Source organism: Loxodonta africana, chromosome 27 (assembly GCF_030014295.1).
Source record: "Loxodonta africana isolate mLoxAfr1 chromosome 27, mLoxAfr1.hap2, whole genome shotgun sequence".
Taxonomy (NCBI): Eukaryota; Metazoa; Chordata; class Mammalia; order Proboscidea; family Elephantidae; genus Loxodonta; species Loxodonta africana.
In genome coordinates, this window is record NC_087368.1 from 11,259,295 (window position 1) to 11,280,922 (window position 21,628).

The 21,628-nt window shown below is 38.0% G+C and overlaps 1 protein-coding gene across 6 annotated transcripts in view; it reads left to right on the top strand.

The window, feature by feature from the left end:
* The window catches only part of ATP2C1 (ATPase secretory pathway Ca2+ transporting 1), a 183,074-nt gene that overhangs the window by 101,218 nt on the left and 60,228 nt on the right, over window positions 1-21,628 (top strand). For all 6 annotated transcript variants that reach the window (XM_064277327.1, XM_023540036.2, XM_064277326.1 and 3 more), the window contains 6 exons: window positions 3,006-3,116; window positions 4,615-4,731; window positions 11,708-11,797; window positions 14,313-14,348; window positions 17,675-17,736; window positions 18,229-18,337. In XM_064277327.1, the coding sequence (XP_064133397.1) occupies window positions 3,006-3,116; window positions 4,615-4,731; window positions 11,708-11,797; window positions 14,313-14,348; window positions 17,675-17,736; window positions 18,229-18,337 (525 nt within the window). The remainder of the gene's footprint in view (window positions 1-3,005; window positions 3,117-4,614; window positions 4,732-11,707; window positions 11,798-14,312; window positions 14,349-17,674; window positions 17,737-18,228; window positions 18,338-21,628) is intronic.

Sequence of the window (21,628 nt, forward strand, 5' to 3'; positions counted from 1 at the left end):
TACAGATGAAATCACTGCCTTTGGCCAATAATTTTCAGTGCTATGGCTTGCCTCTCTTACAGAAATTCCTTCAGTGAAATCAGTCCTTATTAGATGGCCGTCTCACCTTTTCTAGAACATGTCCAGCACTTTTCATTCTAACTCCAGAAGCTGGTCTGCTGTAAACCCCACCCTTTGGTTTTGGTGTTGCTCTGTTTCTTTGGCCCTTCATATATTTAGAAAGTTATGTCCCTTTTGTGTCTTATTCTTCATTAACTGAAGTAGTCTCATTTTCTTTTTTGAGATTTTCAGCTCTTTTGGGTCCACGGGACATTCCTTTGGGATTTTATGTGAAGCGTATTCCAGGATTATCGTTTTTCTGGTGTGCTGTTATGTCGATTCTGACTCATAGTGACCCTATAGAACAGAGTAGAACTGCCCCATAAGGTTTTCTAAACTGTATTCTTTATGGGAGCAGATTGTCAGGTCTTTTCTCTCGTGGAGCAGCTGATGGGTTCAAATCACTGACTTTTTCCATTAGCTGCCTAGTGCTTAACCCTTGGCAAACCAGGTCTCCTTGTGTTCCAAGATAGATTCTGTTTACCAAGTACTAAAGAATTACCAATTTAAGAATGTTTTGTGAGTAAGGCTCTTATACTGTGTATTAGAGGTAGCAAGGTTTCAGTATATTTATAATCATAGAAGAGCATATTTTAGTAGAAAAATTATTGTAAGTCTCTAACTTTATTCTCAATTAGTAATTTAGTTCTGTATGAGTGAATTGAGCTAATTGCACTTTTGAATATGTACATATAATTATTAAATTGTTTTTAAAGAAAAATAGGTATCATTTTGATAGCTTATCATCCGATTGCCTTTTTGAGCTCTTATTTGAGCTACATTTATTTGAGTGCTTATTTTTAGTAGATCAAGCTCTATTAGTGGAATGGCTCCTCACAACCACTTAGTGGTTTAGGCATCCCCATTTTATACATAAAGAAACTGAGGTTCAAGAATCATAGAAATAGAGTATATTATTAATCTAATTTTCATTGCAGGCAATGTAAACATACTTGCGTCCAAGATTATTGGTATAATAACGAACGGCACTATAGGCAGACATTTCTTCTTGATCCTTTTTAATTTTGCTTCATGATCTCACAAGATAAAAATAAAACCCATGTGAACTGGTTTAGTTCTCATTGTTTTATAGGACTCAAGACATTTTGGGGGGAATTTTCTCCAAAACTTAAAGATTGTTCACTCACATATTTCGCCGTCCTAGTCTGTTTGTTTTATAGGGTTTTCCCAACGGAGCATAGTTCTACCCTGACACACGTACGGTCGCCGTGAGTCGGGGTTGGCTTGACAGCAGCTGGTTGATAGCTTCTTCTATAGATTTGAAATAAAGACATTCAGTAGTTCTAAAATATGTGTATGACTTTTAAGAAATTTCCAGCCTTTTTCCTAAGGTTTTGAATTTCTTAATTATGTAAAGATATTGTGCAATGAAATAATTTTAAGACCTTCCTGTTTTTCATGAAACAAAAGTAACCTGTCTCCAATTTCTGAGACTATTTAATCACCAATCTCTTCATTTAAAGTGGAAAAATACTGAAGCTGTTTGCTTTAAAGCACTTAAACATTTAACAGTGCCTTTTTAACAAAAGAGATTAGAAAACATGTATTTGGTAGTTTCAGAAGGTAAGCCACACTTGAGAAGGGTACTTTTTTACTCAGCTGCTTACCATTTGTGGGAGTAAGTGCAAAGACTCTTTATGCACACAGGCTTCTGTAATGACACTTTATCAGTAGTAGAATCTTATTCTTTGATCTCATTCATTTTCTTAAAGAAGTATTGCCTGAAAACACATTTCAGGGAAATTTTATCCTAAAAATGCTGATCATCCAAGGTTGAAAACATTTCCACTTGAAAGTTTAAAGCCTTGTATCTTGGCAGTAAGATGATCACTTTAGTTTTATTTTAATCAGTAGTTGTGTGGCTACTAAGGTATTTTCTAAAATGCCAGTTGTTTTTGTCTGCCCTTAATCAGCCCCCGACTCATGGCAGTGCCATGTGACGGAGTAGATAGAACTGCTGCACAGGGTTTTCCTGGCTCTAAGCTTTATGAGAGTAGATCAGCAGGCCTTTTCTTCTGCAGAACTGCTCGATGGGTTTGAACTGCCAACCTTTCACAAACAGCTTGCAGCACTTGGGTTTCTGAAGTGTTAGTGGGTGGTTTTTTCCTTCCTTTCTCCCATTTGTTCTCAGAGCTTTTCATCTATAGAGAACCTCAGTTTGGGACCCAGGACAAATCTGGATTGGGGATTTATTTCTAGAATTTCTGTTAAGCACTTTTGTCAGTATTTGCTTATGAAGCTACATCAAAGTAGGTACCATGGTTACCGCTCTCTCTGTGGATTACCCTGCTTGTTCACAGCCCCTTCACTAACCTTTGCATCCTCTGCTTGTCTGATCTCCTTTGCCTTTCCTCCTTCCCCCAGGATAGCCCTTTACAGTCCCGCTTGCTGTCATGGTGCTTTGATAGAGTAGCCAGCTATCCTTTTTGGATAAATAAGAAATGAGCTGACCAAGGGGAGTAGTTAAAATGGAGAAGCTTAGCTGTTCCTTTTCCCTTGTGTTAAACATAATGAGTTTAAAGGATTATGACTACATGTAATCATCAGGATCTGCTAGACGGGACATCTGTTGTACTTCTTGACTCTTACATTGGAGTAGAAATAGCATCCTTTTTATTTAATGTGAAAATTATTTCGCGTCCTAGCTGGCACTGGTGTTAGAGCTGATTTAATTTTCAAAGTGTACTTTCTGGAAAAATAGCACACAGTTAGTGTAAAATTGTCTCATTAGGAATAGATACTCATTATTAGTCTGGGAAAATACTTGTTTTTTTAACTGTGGAAAATAACGTCACTGTGCACATTTGGATTTTCATTTGTTATTCTAGACTGCGTTAGAGCTGTTTAGTACATTAAAACATTTTTCCTTTGCTTTCATTTCGTAGGTTGCACGTTTTCAAAAAATACCTAATGGTGAAAATGAGACAATGATTCCTGTATTGACATCAAAAAAAGCAAGTGAATTACCAGTCAGCGAAGTTACAAGCATTCTTCAAGTAAGTGCTCGTGGGAAGAAAGGTAACCGATAGTCAAATCCATCGCTTAGATCAGTGCTATCGAATAGAGCTGTCTGCAATGATAGACATTTTCTGTTCAGTGCTGTCCGATATAGTTGCCACAAGCAGTACAAGGCTGTCGAGCACCTGAAATGTGACTAGTGTGATGGAAACCAACCCAAAACCAAACCCACTGCCGTCGAGTCGATTCCGACTCATAGCGACCCTACAGGACAGAGTACAACTGCCCCATAGAGTTTCCAAGGAGCGCCTGGCGGATTCAAACTGCTGATCTCTTGGGTAGCAGCCGTAGCACTTAACCACTGCGCCACCAGTGTGATGGAGGAGCTGACTTTATTTTAATTCACTTAATTCTGAGTAGCCGCATATAGCTAGTGGCTACCTCATTGGGTAGTGTATCTCTAGATCTTTAGCATCGCCAGGACTATTTGTGCTGTTTAGGGATTAGGTAGATCAGAGAAAAAAAAGGCAGTTTAATTAGTAACGTAAGTAGAGTTTATCTTTTTTATAAATGTTTTCTACAGTAAAGTGAAAGCTAAGTATAAGTAGAAAACTGCAAATAAACTTCAGCTGATGATGTGATTTAATCTGTCCTAGTTTTAAAAAACACAGTCTAATGAAACATGAAGAAAATAATAATTTTTTTTTTTTTTTTAATCAGACATTCAGGCATTTTAACAATGACATTAAAAACATTGAATGTTTAGCTTTTGACCAGGGGAACTAATTATTTTGGGGGTGCAGGAATTTTCATTCTTAAATGATATATATAACAAGTCATGAGAGACAGTGACTAAAGGATGTAGGTGGTATTCATAAAACGTAAATATTCCAAGAATCAGTTGATCTTAATAACATCATTATCTCGAGTCATTTAGGAAGCACTCATCTTTTTGCTTAAAAAATTACATAATCTAAGAGCAAAAGTAATATGCACTTCAGGGTTTTGATAGGCTCAGAAAATAAGGAAGGCAGTTACGACCTATTGAATGTCCTTTCGGAGAAACTAATTTTAGAAAACAATGACAACACAAAAAGCTAATTGTAATGTACCAGTATTTTACTTTCTGTAAGTCTTGTGGCTGGTTTGTGTTATTCTTCTTTCCCCATAGCAAAATGTAAGCTTTTTGTTTGCTAAACTCTACCTTGTTGCTTACATTAAATACAAACAAAAAAAACTTTATTGAGACATAGTTTACATACAATAAGATGCACCCATTTTAAGTGCAGGGTTTGGATTTTGACAAATGTGTATACCTCAGTAACTACCATGCAATTAAAATATGGAACATTTCCATCACTCCTGAAACCTCCCCCGCCAACATCACGGCTGACCCCAGGCAACCACTGATTTGCTTTCTGCCACCCCATATTAATTTTGACTATTGTAGAATTTCCTATAAATGTGATCATACAGTACGCTGTCTCTTGTTCTGTGCTTACATTTTCAATAACTGTAATGTGTGCAATCTGGTAGGCTGATCTTCAGAATGGCCTAAACAAATGTGAAGTTAGTCATAGGCGAGCCTTCCATGGCTGGAATGAGTTTGATATCAGTGAAGACGAGCCACTGTGGAAGAAGTATATTTCTCAGGTGAGATATTTTTTATTTCCTCTCCTGTATAATTTACATGAATTTTTGTTACTGTAGTTTATTTTTGTGAAGCTGTTTCTGAAAAAAGAAAATGCTTAACTTTTCTTTTTGTTTGGTTTACTGTCTATGATTTTTATCGTGTAACTCCTTTTTTTAAAAAAATTTTTATTGTGTTTTAGGTGAAAGTTTACAGCATAAATTAGCTTTTCATTCAAAAATTTATACGCGAATTGTTTTGTGACATTGGTTGCAATCCCTGCAATGTGTCAGCACTCTCCCGCCTTCCCTCTCCAGGGTGTGTGTATCCCAAAGGTTTTGGTATGATGTGTTTTCATTCTCGTTTGATTCTAGGAATTTTTGGATTCCATCTCTGATTTCTTCTATTACCCAGTGGTTTTTAAGCAGGGTGTTATACTCAGTTTCCATGTAGTTGATTTTTTTTCCCTGGCTCTTCCTGTTAATTTCTACCTGGATGGTATTGTGGTCAGAGAAGATACTTTGTATTATCTCAGTGTTTTAGATTTTGTTGAGGGTTGCTCTGTGGCCTAAGATGTGGTCTATTCTGGAGAATGTTCCATGTGCGTTGGAAAAGAATGTATACTTTGCAGCTGTTGGGTGGAGTGTTCTATATATGTCTGTGAGGTCAAATTGGCTGATTATGCTCTTTAGCTCTTCTGTATCTTCACTGAGTTTCTTTCTAGATATTTTGTCCCTTATTGAGAGTGATGTGTTGAAGACTCCTGCTATTTTTGTGGAACTGTCAATGTCTCTTTTCAGTGCTGTTAGCATTTGTTTTATGTATTTTGGAGCCCTGTCATTGGATGTGTAGGTGTTTATTATGGTTATGTCTTCATGATGGATCATCCCTTTAATCATTATATAGTGCCCTTCTTTATCTTTTATGGTGGATTTTGTTTTAAAGTCCATTTTATCTGAGATTAATATTGCCACTCCTGCTCTTTTTTGGTAGCTGTTTGCTTGATATATTTTTCTCTATCCTTTGATTTTTAATAAATTTACATCTTTGTTTCTAAGGTGTGTCACTTGTAGACAGCATATTGATAGATCCTGTTTTTTTACCCATTCTGTCACTTTCTCTTTTTTTGTGGGTGCATTTAGGCCATTTATATTCAGCGTAATTATTGATACAGGTGTGAGTTTATTGCCGTCATTTTGTAGTGCTTTTTTTTGTGGTGCTGATGTTTTCTTTGTGCCCTTGCTCTCCTATGCTGAATTCCTTTTGTTAGTGGATTTTTTTCCCATTTCTTTTGTTTTTGCTGAGACTTTGTTTTTCTTCTTTCTTTTGATGAGTAGGTTTGTGAACTTCCTTTGTGGTTACCTTGAAATTTACCCTTATCTTCCTAAGTTTGAATCAGCCTGTCATTACTTGGTATCACCTTGTCTTCCTCTTCACTAGAAAGTTCTATACCTACAACGTTTATTCCCTCTTTTATTGTTCTGACATTGTTGTCATCTACAGATTAACCTCTTCTGGTTCCCTGTTGTAATTCTTTTGGTTTTGGATAGCTCTCGAGAGCTCATTTCCTAGGTTGGTATCTGGCTGCTACAATCTTGCGTCCTAGATTCAGGCTGTGGACTGATGTTGTTTGTTCTCAGACCGAAGGACTCCCTTTAATAATTCTTTTAAGTTTGGTTTGGTTTTATACATATTGCCTTAATTTCTGTTTATCTGGAAATGTCCTAAATTCACCATCAAATTTGAATGAGAGCTTTGCAGGATTATATTATTCTTGGTTGGCAATTTTTTTCTTTCAGAGTTTTATATATGTCATCCCATTGTCTTCTTGCCTGCACGGTTTCTGCCAAATAATCAGAGTTTAGTCTTACTGTTTCTCCTCTGTATGTGACTTTCCGTTTCTCAAGCTGCTCACAGGATTCTTTGTCTTTGGTTTTAGCAACTGTGATTATGATATGTCTTGGTGATTTTCTTTTGGGTCTATCCTATACGGGGTTTGTTGAGCTTCTTGAATGGTCAGCTTTTCATCTTTCATGATATTAGGGAAGTTTTCTGTCAGCAGTTCTTCAGCGATCCTCTCTGTGTTTTTCGTTTTCTTTCCCTGTTCTGGAACTCTGATCACTTACAAATTTTTGCTTTTGATTGTATCCCACATAATTCTCAGGGTTTTTTCATTTTTTTTTTTTTATTCTTTCTCAGAGTTGTATTCAAGTGTTTGTCTTCAAGTTTGCTGATCCTGTCTTAAATCATTTCAAACCTGCTCCCTCAGCCCTTCTATGACACTGTCCATTTCTGAAATCTCGTTGTTTTTCTTTTGGATTTCTAATTGTTGTTTTTGTATGATTTCTAGTTGTGAATTTATTTTGGCATTTTGTTCCTGTATTATTTTCCTGAATTCTTCCATTTTTTGTCTGTATTTTCCATGAATTTGTCTGCCTTTTCCATAAGCTTGTCTAGTTTTTCTTATTTTTGTCTGCTTTTTGCTTCAACTCTTGGATAGTTCTGAATATTAGAGATTTTAATTCCCTATCAGGTAGTTCTAGTGCCGTTTCTTCTATTGGAAAGTCATCTGGTGTTTTATTTTGGACGCCTACTGGAACCATCCTGTCCTTTTTAAAAAAAAAAAAAAATATGTTTTGATATTATCTGCTGTCTTTGGGACATTCAGTAGTTATTTTCTTTGTTTATTGATTGTCGATTTGTTTGTTTCTTCCTGATTTTTTGTTTTATTTGGATATGTCTGAGGAGACAGGCTGTGCGTTCTTTGTTGTTTGCTCATCTGTGGGTATGATACTTTTCACCTTCCTGTCCAGTGGGCAGGGCCAGTTGCTCAGCTGTGGTGCAGCAGGGCAGGTTCAGCTGAAGGGGAGGGACTGGGATGGGTTGTTTGTAGCATGCACTAGGTCCAACAGAGCCGGCTGGGAATCAGTTCAGGGCAGATTCCAATAGGCCGTGTCTGTGCTGCTTGGGAGTATGATGTTCAGCACACGGTGCAGGTAGGCAGGAAGGAGGGGGGTGGTTATGATATGTGTAGCTAAGATGGGTATGGGAAAGAAGAGATAGAGCAGAGAGAAACAGGACAAACAAAAAAATAAGTGCTAAGGGACCTTATCGTTGGAGTGGAGAAGTGAGAATCCGAGAAATGGAAAAAAAAAAAAAAGGCGGGGAGGGGAGGGAAAAATAAATAAATAAAATTTAGAAGAAAAGAAAAAGGGAAAGTCCCCAAGGATCCCACTGGTGCAGCTGCGAAGACCGGGGAAGTGGCTCCCAGGCCGTGTAGTACAGCCTGGCTAGAAGGCGTAGAGATGTCACAGAGCACCAGGTATTTAGGAGACAGGAAAAGAAGGTAGGTGTAGAGAGATAAGAAACTGAGAAAAGAAACATTAAAAGGAAAAAAAAAAAAAGAGAGATGCCCCCAGGGATCCCACTGATGTGGCAGTGCAGACTGGGAAGTGGCTCCCAAGCCACAAAGTAAGCCTGGCTAGTAGGGGCTCCCAACCCGCAAAAAAAGAAAAACAAAGCGGAACAGAACAGGACAAAGCAAAACAAAAAGCCCTGGGGATCCCACCGGCATGGTGGCAGGGGCGAGGAAAGCAGTTCCCCAGTCAAGTGGCACTTCACAGCCTTTCAAGAAGCAGAGATGGCACACAGAGCCCGATGTTTGAGAGAAAGGAGAGGGAGGTGGTGAGAGGCACAGAAGAAACCAAAAGAAGCGGAAAAAAGCAACATCAGCAACAAATGACACTCCGGGAGCTGACCAGCATGGGTGGGATGAGTCCGAGTGACAAGGGACTGAAGTCAGTGCCTCTTGGCCAAGAGACTGTGGCTGGCAGGAAGCAGAGGAGGCCGAGCAAAGGGGGAGAAGGATATGGGGGTGGGAAAGCATATATCGCCAGTTACCAGGTGCTTTGTCTCCTACTGGGAGCTCATTGAAGCTGCTTTCTCATACACCCTGTCCGTTCATCTCTGATATGGGTGGGGTGGATCCAAGCGGCATGGACCCTACATTTCCTGGCCAGCCGAGTGACTGCAGCCAGCTATGAAGTGGGGGAGGTCGAGCAGGGGGGAGAAAGATGGGGGGTGGGAAAGCATATATCACTGGTTACCGGGTGTTCATCTCCTGCTGGGAGCTCTGTGAAGCTGCTTTCCCATACTCCCCGTCCACCGATATCCGACAGGAGCCCAAGGTGGCGAATCTGTGCTGTTAGCTGGTAGGGGACCTCCGCACATATCTCTGTTCTCTGTCAGTTTCTTATTCCGTGCGGTGCTTGGCTGAGTTCTTTATCTCTTCATTTGATGTTTAGGGTTCCTGGACTGATATTTGTCTCTGTTTTACTTAGTTTTTCGTGTCTTTTCTGTGGAGGGGGCGGCGTGGTGCCTCCATTTATAGCACCATGATGTCCGGAAGTCCAGAATATTTTCTTTATTAACTATGTTATGCTAATTGACCTGGATGTCCCCCTGAGGCTGTGGTCCCAGTTCTTAATCCAGTAAATTGGTCCCTCAGGGTGATTGCATGTGTCTGTGAAGTTTCTATGACTTTGCCTTGGTCACATTGTACTGACTTCCCATATAATCTGTACTGTCTTGCCCTTCATCAGTTACCACTTATCTCCTATTTAGTTAGTGATTTTTCCCTCCCCACCCCTCCCCTCCCTCATACCATCAAAGATTGGTTTTTTTCTGTATGTAAATCTGAGTTCTGTGAAAATTAAGTGAAACAATACTGGTAGTATATTTAAATACAAGCAACAGTTAACAGTGATTATTGTTAATCATAAAGCACTGGGTGACTCTTTACTCCTTATAGAAAATACTGACGTTGTTCTGCAAACATCCGCTCAGTGTCTGCCATATGTCAAGTGATGTGCTTAGTACTATGGAGCAGTTTTTTTGGGGGCGGGGGGGAAGACCACGAACCTTGGCTTCAACATGTGATGATAACAGTTAACATTTGAAGACGGTTTTATGGTTTACACAGGGCTTTACTTTAATGTGTATAGTTTATCCTCACTGCAATCCTTGGGAAAAGGTACGATTTTACCAGATGAGAAACCTGGACTAAACAATATTGCCACACGTAAGTGGCAGGGGCTGGATTGAACCTAGTTGCTTATACTCAGGTTAGTGTTTTGTTAGCCCTGATCCATATTGCTCTTGTAGTTTTATTTTGCTAGAACAGTGATTTTTAGTTCCCTATGCATTATGCATTAGAATCACTTGGAGTGCTTAAAAAATGCTGAAGCCTGGGCGCTGTGGTCAGAGATTCTGATTAACTGGTCTGGTGTGAACTTGGGCATTGGTATTTGTTAGAAGTTCCTCACATGATTCTCAAGTAAAGCAGGTTTGGAACTATTGTGCCGGGGAATGGAACCTTGGTTCTCAAAGTGGGTAGGAGGTGGTATCATTTAGCCTCCAAGCTGTGATATCTAGGGGCTGGGACTCTTCTGGGACATATTCTTTGTAGCCCGGTTACTTTGCAGGTTTTACAGCATTTGGCACCACTTTGGCAGAAGACAAGATTCTGGTATCAGCTCTGCTGTTTGGGGAGCAGGATGTCCAGTTGACATTTGCGGTGGCCCTGGTGTCTGTCATTTAAGTGCTGCCTAATTGGGTTGGCTACCACTCATCTGTCAGTTCGTCATACTTTGGCAGCTTGCATGTTGCTGTCATCTGGAAGCTATGACACTGGTATTTCAAATACCAGCAGGGTCGGTGCACCAGACCTGGCTCCATGGTATTTTCAGTCACCTCATATGCCCATGAAAGCTGACAGTGAATAAGGAAGACGAAGAGGAATTGATGCCTTTGAATTATGGTGTTGGCAAAGAGTATCGACTATACCGTGGACTGCCAGAAGAATGCACAAATTTATCTTGGAAGAAGTATAACTAGAATGTTCCTTAGAAGCAAGAATGGTAGGACTTCATCTCATGTACTTTGGACATATTATCAGGACGGACCAGTCCCTGGAGAACGGCATCATGCTTGGTGAACTAGAGACTCAGTGAAAAAGAGGAAGACTCAATAAGATGGATTGTCATAGTAGCTCTAACAGTGGGCTCACACATAGCAACAATTGTGAGGATGGCGCAGGACTGGGCAGCGTTTCATGCTGTTATGCATAGGGTCACTGTGAATCTGAACTGAATCAGTGACACCTAACAACAACTAACAAATTGGATTGGTGCTCTGATCCTGTCCCTTTGGATGCTATAGCCTCAGCTAGATAATTCATTGCTGTTGGGTTGATTCCAACTGATAGGGACCATATAGGACAGCGTAGAGCTGTCCCATAGAGTTTCCAAGCCTGTAATATCTACTGAAGCTGCCACATCTTTCTTCCATGGAGTGGCTTGTAGGTTCAAACCACCAACCTTTTGGTTAGCAGCCAAGTGCTTAACCACTGCGTCACCAGGGCTCCTTCCTCGGCTAGATAGATGTTGGGAAAACCAGCCTTGAGGGAAATCTTCAGCTTCTCCTGTGGAGATCTTAGTGTCTGTTCCCGCCTGCCCCTGGAGGTTGTTCTTGTGGTGTGTGGGTCAACCAAAGCATTGTAATTTGTACTAATATACTTAATTTGAGGAATGTTTTAATCTCGTAGTTTTGGTGCGTTACCTAGTGTTTAACCTAAATCCTTAGCTTAGAATCGTTTCCCACTTTTTCTAGCCTCAGTAGAAATTCATAATAGCTATATTTATTTCATTAATCAATTGGAAATACATGTGTACTATAAGGAATTAGTTTTATGTATCTCTAATTTTCTTTTTTTTCCTCAAAAAGAGCTGTTATAAAGGGGTATCTTAAATGTGAAGTATAAACAATATTTTGCTTTGTTGAATTGAAAAATATGTAAAATAAACCAAATTTAGTCTCTTTATAATTTTCTAATCATGTTTGCATATATATATGTATTTTTTTTTTTGGTTAAAGTTTTGCTGAGATGGAACTTTCATTCGTATAGAACAGTGTTGAATTGCTGTTTGTTTTTACTTTCAGTTTAAAAATCCTCTTATTATGCTGCTTCTGGCTTCTGCAGTCATCAGTGTTATAATGCATCAGTTTGATGATGCTGTCAGTATCACTGTGGTAAGAAACAATATATGTAATTTTAATCTGTTGGTTAATTGTGCAAATTGAGATTGGGTTATAGTTTGGAAAATGGATTGAGAGATGCCTTAATATTTTTCCAGGGTTTTTTTGTTTCTATGTAAATTCTGTTTTTAGTTTTAGTAGTCTCCAGTAATGCTCAAGGATCTATGATTGACATATTTGAAAATTTTTTTAGCAATGTGATAATTTCATAGATATAAAATATTTTATAATTTGTGGTTAGATTTTCAATTTTTTTAACTTTCTAGTTAAGAACGTTTTAACTAATTGTGAACTGTAGCCTGATATGCATGAAATTAAGGTCAGTCTTTAACAGTGCACCCTTTATTTACTGTATCACTTCATTCTTTCCAGCTAGTTTATTCTGGCTTTCATTGATTATTTTCTTTATCTTTTTTCCTTACTCGTGTTTAACTGTAGTGTAAAAATTTGTAGCAAGTTAAATCATTCATTAAAACTAACGTGTTTTGCTTAAGAACACAATAGAAAGTAATGTTGCGTGACAGATTTTGAATTGTTGCTTGTGGCCTCCCAGGAGTCCGTGAGATCTTTTCAGAGGGGGTATGTGTGGGGTGAAACTGTTTTCATAATATTAAATGTGATTTCTCGTTACATACATTGGCATTTGCATGGATGGCACAAAAGCAATGGCGGGTAAACGGTTAGGGCCTTAGTGTAAATCAAGAGAAGTGACATCCAAACTGTACTAGTAATTGTTTTCTTTTATCATTTCTCCTAGGTGTGTTCTTGATAAAGCAGTAAAAATTAATTTTATTAAGTCTTGAGCTTTGAGTACATTCCTTTTTAACATTCTACGTGACGAAATGAAAAGTACGCATAAGAGCACTTCTGTTCGTTGAAGTGCGGTGGTTGCCTTAAGGCGATTGTTTCAGCTGTGAGCTGAACTAGCTTTTTACCTGAAGGATGACTGATAGACAAACTATGGCTACTGCCACCTGGGTATTTGGGCAGAATGTTTTTTTGAAAGTGAGTGAAGTGAGCCTGTGGCTTCAAGGAAAACTACTGATAGAATTTGTTGCCAATGATAAAATTCAGGCTTTTAAATGATAATTAGAATTTTGGAAAATTTTTATGTAATACCATAAGCTGAATAGTTATTCAATATTTATGACTTTCTTGATGAGATTTTCTGTAGTGATCTCAATGAATGTGATTTTTTTGGCCATTATGAAATTTGTCAACATGTGGATGACTTGAATAACTTCAATAACCGATATTTTTTAAATGACCAGTGCATGGTATTACAAAGATCCATGCAGAAGGCAAGGTAAATCAGTGGTTTTTACACTAGCAGATTATGAAAAGTTTGTTGATATAATTCCAAATTCTATAGTGCAAATTATCTTAGAAACTAATACTTACTGAGTTTTGGTGTAGTAGATACGAAAAATATCCATAGTCATCTGAAAAAGCTATTAAAATACTCCCCCTTTTCTAGCTGGAAATATGTGTGAGGCTGGATTTTCTTCATATACTCCCACCTAAACTGCATATCTCAATAATTTGAATGCAGAAGTAGATATGAAAATCCCGTTTTCTGTCAAGCCAGACATTAAAGATATTTAGAAAATGTTAAAACATTGCCACTTTCTTCACAAACCTTTTTGTTTTAGAAAATATAATTTTCATAAAAAGCATTATTGTGTTAACATGTAATGGGTTTGCTACTTTTTTAGATAAATTAAGTATAAATGGAAACTGAATAATTGTTGAAGTATCTAATATGATAAATATCAGTAGATATAACCCACATAAACAGAAGCTCTTTGTGGTTCTCAGTTGTAAGAGCATAAAACCAAACCCTTTGTTACCGAGTCGATTCCAACACATAGTGACCCTGTAGGACAGAGTAGAACTGCCCCCATAGGGTTCCAAGGCTGTAACCATTTTGGAAGCACACTGCTATATCTTTCTCCCACGGAACAGCTGGTGGTTCCAACCACCAACCTTTTGGTTAGCAACCGTGTGCTTAACCACTGCGCCACCAGGGCTCTTTTGTAAGAGTATAACCAAAAACCCTAAACCAAACCCATTACCGTCAAGTCGGTTCAAACTCATTGCGACCCTATAGGACAGAGCAGAACTGCCCCATAGGGTTTCCAAGGCTGTAAATCTTTATGGAAGTAGTCTGCCACTGTCTTTCTCCCGAGGAGTGGCTGGTGGGTTCCAACCGCCTGCTTTTTGTTTCGCAGCTGAGTGCTTTAACCACTGCGCCACCAGGGTTCATCATGTAAAAGTATAAAGTGGTCCTGAAATGCAAAAGTTTGAGATGCTATCCTAGGGGAGCAAACTACCGTCAGATGTCCGTTTCTTCCTCTCAGGCCTCTGGACAGAATCATGATTTTTTCTCCAGCCGTTCTCAAAGCTTAGAATCTGTTATCCTGGTGCTGTAGGTAGAGTCAGAAAAAATAAAATGTGGTTATATCTCAAGTTACTGTCTGATTTAAAAGGCTGTTTTTTTCTTTTTTAGGCAATACTTATCGTCGTTACAGTTGCCTTTGTTCAGGTGAGTAGGTAGCCTATTTTGCCAACATGAAAATGGTGTTTTAGTTAATTGCTTAAAAAAATTAAGGTGGTTCAAAGCGATATCAGTAGTCATGGGGAGGTGGCGACGACTAGTAGAACATTTTAATTTTTATGCTTGTCAAATACCTTCAGTTATAGACATCTTTCCAGCAAGCTTGTGGGACTAACTTGACAGCTTTGATTTAGGTAGTGAAATGAAGAAAGTCTAGTTTTTTTATTTGAGGGTGTTAGAATAACTGAAGCAAATGGAACCGGAAAGCACATTAGTAGAAAAAAATATTGAGTAATAGATTTTTGTGTTTCCAATTAAAAAATTCAAGGTTATATTCTTATAACCATATTATGTTTTAATACCTATTAGAGGTAAGTCTAGAAGAAACCCCTCCATAAAAAGAGGTAGAATTCAAAGGTCAGTTGACGAAGTAGTATTTGCAGAGAATTCTATGGATCTCTGTGAACGGTCCCCCTGGGAGAATGATTTACTTACTCACCTCCCCTCCAATCTTATATTTCATTTGAGTTTTTTAGGGGGGAATTAAAAAGGCTTCTAATCACTGTTGGTTACTTTTTTTTTTTAATTCCTCATTCCTCCACAGTAGAAATGTTCTGATCTTGTTCAACCTTCCTATTCAGCGAGCCACTGAAACAGTAAATAAAACATGAAAAGGGCCCCCTTTTAAAAATTAATTTCAATAATGTAGATATAATGTCAGGATTTTTATTGACAAGTATAGGCACAAATAAAATCAGGCTTAATTTTATGTTTAATATATAACTTCTGCAGGTTTTAGAACAATGTTCCAGAATATTGGCAGGTCTTATTGGCATGTTTAATAAGAATAGAAGAATTATTCTGTTTTTAGAGAATACGTGAAATATTGTCGTATGACCCTGAAGATTATGCTGCTTTGAATCTTAAGGCTGTATTTGGAGTAATAGTGGCTGTTCTCAGATCCATAGTGTATACTGTGGGTATGTCCCGTCACTGTCCTGGCCTCCTATGGTAATCTCTAATTCAGTGAGTTATTAGCTTTATAGCAAGTCAGTTGGAATCAGATCATGTTCAGCAAATCTGTGAGCTCTGTTATCAGTAGACCATTAGGGATCCTGTCTCTCCAGAACCCTCCTGCTTAGAATAGATACAGGCTGCCCTGGGGCAGAGGAGCTGGTTAGCCTAGCGCAGGTCACTCTTGGCTGGGTGTCATTCAAGGTAGCTGTTCAGGAAGCCGGATGAGTGGTACAGCTCACTGAACCAGGAACTGGAACCCTCCTTCAGTTTTAATAACTCTTCAGATATATGGGACACGTGCCCTTTTTCCTTTTTCAGAAGGATTCTTACAAACTTTTAGCACTACAAATGGAAGACCTCAGTGGCTTGTTCTTTCTGGTACATGAGAGAGCGTTACCCTAAAAAAAAAAAAAGTACCCCACAAAATCGTGATTTTAACAGTCATTGTGCAATTTTACACAGATAATTTGCTATATGCTTTTAAAATGTAATGGCTGAGACTATCTGCTAAATATCTTTATGGTAGGTTCATTTTGAAAAGCCCCAGAAAAGATCAAAACATTTATGAAAAGCCTAGTTTCAAATTGGTAGGTCTGGCTTCTTACACAGATGGGACCCTTTTCCCCAAACATGCCTATGAAACCAACGAAATTTTTTATGAATAACAATTTAAAAAACCCTCTCTAAAAAGACCCTATTTATTGTTGATTGAACCTTTATCAAAAATGTATCAAAAATTCTTAATACTTTATGATTATCTAGTATTTTTGTTTTTACCTGGGAAGAGAGTGCTTTTTATATCCTTTTTATATTTATGTCTGCCTGTCTTTATCTCCTTCTAATCCTCATTCCCCACCCTCTTAAACTCTACCCCAACCATAAAAATAGCCAACTGTAGTCAAATAATATCATCTTAAATGAATTTGACAAATAAATTTTAGATATTCATTAGAAATGGCCCTTGAAATAAGTATCTTTGAGGTATCTTTGTAGTTGTAGAGAGTTACCTGTTGTTGTCAAGTTGATTCCAACTCAAAGTGACCCTATAGGACAGAGTACAACTGCCCCGTAGGGTCTTCAAGGAGTTGCTGGTGGATTCGAACTGCTGACCTGTTGGTTAGCAGCGAAAGTCTTAACCACAGTGCCACCAAGGCTCCAGTTGTAGGGAGTAGAAGCTAAGAAAACAGAAGAAAGAGGTAAAGATGGGGGTAGCTTCTATGTCATTCATTATTAGGATCTAGGATTGGTGAATATTTTCTAGCCTTTTATGGAATTTTTAGGTAAAGTGTCCAAATTCTTTAATATCCTTGGTATGGTTGGGGAGTATTTTATAATTTTTTATATTTGTAGATTATGATGTATTTGTACCTACTGCCAAGTAGAGACTGAGTTATAAGTTATGCTCATGCAGCTTTGCATTTTCTATTTGCGAAAGTTTGTGATGAACGTGAAGTTTTGACTGCGGCTATTTCACAGCTCTCCTTGCCTTTCGCCCCGGCCACTTCCCCCTCACCCGCCTTAACCTGATGTCCAGAGATTTGTGTCCTTAGTGCAGACGTGAGGCAAAAATAGCAGTGATGTATAAAGTAAGACTGCTAATGGAAATGGGAACTCCACAGAATAGTGAGATAGAGGATGTCTGACTCTCAGCTGTGTTTATAGGAGTGGAAGACGTCTGGAGCATCACAGAGAGCTAGGGCTCCCAAGAATTTTCCCTTTCTGATAATTCACATGACTGGTAAGATATTCATCAGTGTAGGGCCAGCCACGTCTCACTCCTTGTTTAACTTTTATTTTTCCCAAGCAAATTGAATCCATAAACCATTGCAATTAGCATGGGCTTAAATCCTCAAAACAAGTGTTGCTTGTGGTTAATTGTCTTTGCCTTCTTTAGTCTTTAAACACTAAGCATAAAGTTCTTTAATTATGAGACTCAATGATATTAATAGCTTTTAAGGACTCAAAACTATATACTCTTGTACACACTAATCAGCTTTCTTCATTTTTTACAAATAACTTAAGCTAAGATTTGCACTTTGAATATTAAAATATAAAATTTGGGAGAATATTTAATGATCAAAATTGTTCACTATAATTTAACATTGTTTAATGAGAGCAAGCTTTTATAGGTAGGAATATAAGCAGAGGTAGAGGAAAGGAAAAGAATTGGGGGGAAATTTAAAAATAATGATTGAAATTAATATTTAATTTCTATGAGTATGTCCGTAGGACCATATATAATTGTACTTCTTCATAAATGTTTTGTTCTGTTAATCTCTGCTTTTTCTTTTCAATAGGAATATCGTTCAGAGAAATCTCTTGAAGAATTGAGTAAACTTGTGCCACCAGAATGCCATTGGTATGTTCCTTGTTTCCGATAAGAATTTCTACATTATGGCTCTGTATTTGTGTAAAGATGTAAAAATCATTAATCAGACATGAAAAATTCATATTCTATTCACTGTAACAAATTGCACTATTAAGACTTTAAAATTGTAATTTTGAGATCCTTGAGACATGAGTTTATTCAACAGATAACTTTTTGCACGTGAATGTGTGCCACGCATTGGCCCAGATACAGTGATGAACAGACAGACAGACCCAGATGGTCCAGAGTTAGCTTCAGTTTTTACACTGGAACAACTAGCCAGATTTTCCAGTGATTTTCTGCCATCTAAACATCTTTTTACCAAGAGCACAGAAATAATACTTTTCTTCGTTCTTCCTTGACTTATCTGCTTGGAAGTGGTAGTAATAGAATGTTTTCCCTTGATCAAGCCCAGTGGAAAGAATTTTTTAGATGAGTGTCGTGACTTCTTTTAACTAGGGGGCCTTCTGTTTTTTGGTACAGTGTGCGGGAAGGAAAACTGGAGCATACGCTTGCACGAGACTTGGTTCCAGGTGATACAGTTTGTCTTTCTGTTGGGGACAGAGTTCCTGCTGACTTACGCTTGTTTGAGGTAAGTTTGGGAATCTTATTTGGAAAGCATAGTTAATAAGAAGAGAAGAATTATTCTGTATTTAGAGGAAAAGGGAAATACTATCATATGAAACTGAAGATTACATTGTTTTTAACCTTAAGACTGTATTTGGAGTGATAGTGGCTGTTCTCACATACCCTGGGTATAAATTTGTGATAAGTAAAAATACTTGGATGTAGATCAGAGGATAAATATTAGCAGTTTTAAGAATTAACACATAGTTGATTTGAGACATTTACTTTTCTAGTTTAAAAAAATGACATGTAAATATGCTTTTTTAAAAATATTTTGTGATTATGCAAGTTAGGTTTTCATTTAACAATTTCTACACAAATTCACTGATACTGCTCACATTTTTCACAATGTGTCATCATTCTCATTCATTTTGTTGTGCTGTACCGTTTCTTGAACTCTTATTTCCCTGCCCCCTTACCTTTTGATCTTTGCTTTAGAGTATTTTTTGACCATTCAGTCTGATAAAGATGATTTTTTAAAGGAGCATATTACTCACGGGTGATATTCTTTATATTATGAGCCAGTCTGTTGTTTAGCTAAAAGGTGACCTCAAGGGATAATTTTGGTTTAAGGTTTAAAGAGTATCTCAGGGCAGTAGTCTCAGGGAGTCCTTTATTCTCAACTGGTCCAGTAAGTCTGGACTTTTTAATAACTTGATTTCTGTTCCATATTTTTCTCACCAGCAAGAACCAGAAAATGTGTATAGGCACGTATGTATATGGGTATGAATATGTGGGTACATACATGTACACAGATGTATCTGCAGGCATATGTACATACAGGTATGTGTGTATGTGCGTGTGTATTCAAGTATATAGTAAGCTACGTAGAGGACACAGGTATAGATCCTTCTTAGACATAACCAAGTGCCTTGTGAGATTGGTTTTCTGGGTTTGAAGGCTTCGGACCATAGTCTTGTGGAACAACTCCGTTAATTGGCATAATATAGTTCATAAAGTATATGGAAACATATATATGTGTGTATATATACATAGAACTTTTGAGGCATCCAATTAGTACATCAGATCTTTGTGGAAAACTGTGTATTAGGCACTGTGGAAGAGACAAAGACGATAAGATTCTTGCCATTAGGGAGCATACTATTTGTGTGCACAAATCACTCACCATAAAATAAGAAAGAACTCAGTAAGCAAGTAAGAGAAGTACACAGAAAAGAGAGGTATGAAAGTTTAGAGATGGGAGAGGGCACTATGATGTGGGTGAGACTAGAGAGTGTCGCAGACAATGTGGCTTTTCGTGGAGATGATTGAAGAGTAGTATTGGACAGAGATGATGACGACAGAATGAAGCAACAGTATTCAGGGAGCTGGGAGCATTCTAGTATGTGATATGGGCCTACGGTACATTAAGCATGGAAAATGTGTGAGGGAACCAGATTCAAGAGGGTCTCAAATGTGAAACTCCACTTCAGATTTTATTGATTAGGAATTAACTCTTAAAGCTTATGTGCAGCTAGTAAATGATGGTACTTTTTTTGTGGAGTCATCTGATCTTATATATCTATATAAAAAATTGTGCTTTAGTTGAGAGTTTGCAGAACAAACTAGCTTCTCATTAAACAGTACACATATTGCTTTATGACATTGGTTAATAAAGCCACGATATGTCAACACTCTCCCTTCTCAACCTTGAGTTCCCTATTACCAGCTTTCCTGTCCCCTCCTGCCTTCTAGCCCTTGCCCCAGCGCTGGTTTGCCCCTTCAGCCTCGTTTGGTTTTACGGGCCTGTCTAATCTTCGGCTAAAGGGTAGACCTCAGGAGTGACTTCATTACTGAGCTAAAACGGTGTCTGGGGGCCATGGTCTTGGGGTTTCTCCAGTATCTGCCGGGCCAGTAAGTCTGGTCTTTTTTTTTGTGAGTTAGAATTTTGTTCTGCATTTTTCTCCAGCTCTGGGACCCTCTATTGTGATCCCTGTAAAAGCAGAAATGATGTTACTTTTAATCTGGCCACAGTGTATAGAACGGGTTGAAGGGGTGAAAAATGTAGTTAGGCACCTGAGTCAAGAGGCCGTCATAGCCCATTAGCATGCCAGCCTCATCTGCTGTTGGAATTAATAGCTGTTCATTGACACCTGTAGAGCTCCCAGTCTTTATATTTAATGATGTCCCGAAGTTCTCGTACAGAGCTTATGAAAAGCCTCAAGACCCTTTTGAATTATAATAAGAACAGACTTCATTTAATCTTAAAATAGAGGTCTTTTCCCCAGATACTTAATATTTATCCTCAGAAACATAATCAAATTGCTGTAATTAAGTGAGTGGGAATAATTTATAATACAAGTATTAGGAATGTTATAAATTTTATTTTCTACCTTCTTTCTCCACTTTGAAGGTCTTTTTATGTTATTTCTTCATTTTTCTTCCATTTCTCTTGTCCCTAATTATACTTAGTTTTTGTAGTACCTTGGATTATTATTCCTCAGAGATTGGGTAGTCCTGTCATATGACATGTCATCTCCCCACAAAGAGCACTAATTTGAATTCATGGAGTTGATGTTTCTCTGTTCTGGACTGCATCTCTTCCAATTCAGAAGCAGGCCTCCTTAGTGGGATAGTCAGAAAATAGTGTTTTCCATGGCTTGAAAAATTTGAGCAGTATAATGACAGAAACTTCAAAATACTACATGGCTTGGTAAAGTATTTTAGGGTTTTCATTTAAATAAGTGGTAATTGATCTGAGAATTAAGTATCTCAAAGTTCACATATAAACAGCAAAAAACCTATCAAAGTATGAATTGGTATGGTTTTGATGCACTCAGCAAAATATATATTGAAGGTATTTTAAGTTCAATAAGGAGTTCCTTACTTTTTAAAGATTGATGTCTTAAAAATTATAAAGCATATGTCTTGTGGAGTAATTGTTTAGTTGTTAGTGCTTTCCTCCTACATGTTAGCTTTTCAAACACTTTATCAGCATGTTTTATTCTGCAGTGCTGTAGTTAGGTTGATTTTGTTCTAGTTAATCCATTTTTACATATGTAGTCCCCCCCCCGCCCCCCAGTTCTGCCTCTGGGGTCCCTCCAATCTCAGTGAGACCATTAAGTCTGGTCTTTTTACTAGAATTTGAGGTCTACATCCCACTTTTCTTGTGCTTCATCAGAGATTCTCTGTTGTGTTTCCTGTCAGGGTAGTCACTGGTGGTAGCCAGGCACCATCTGGTTCTTCTGGTCTCAGGCTGATGGAGTCTCTGGTTCATGTGGTCTTTTCCTTCTCTTGGGCCCATATCTTACTTGTG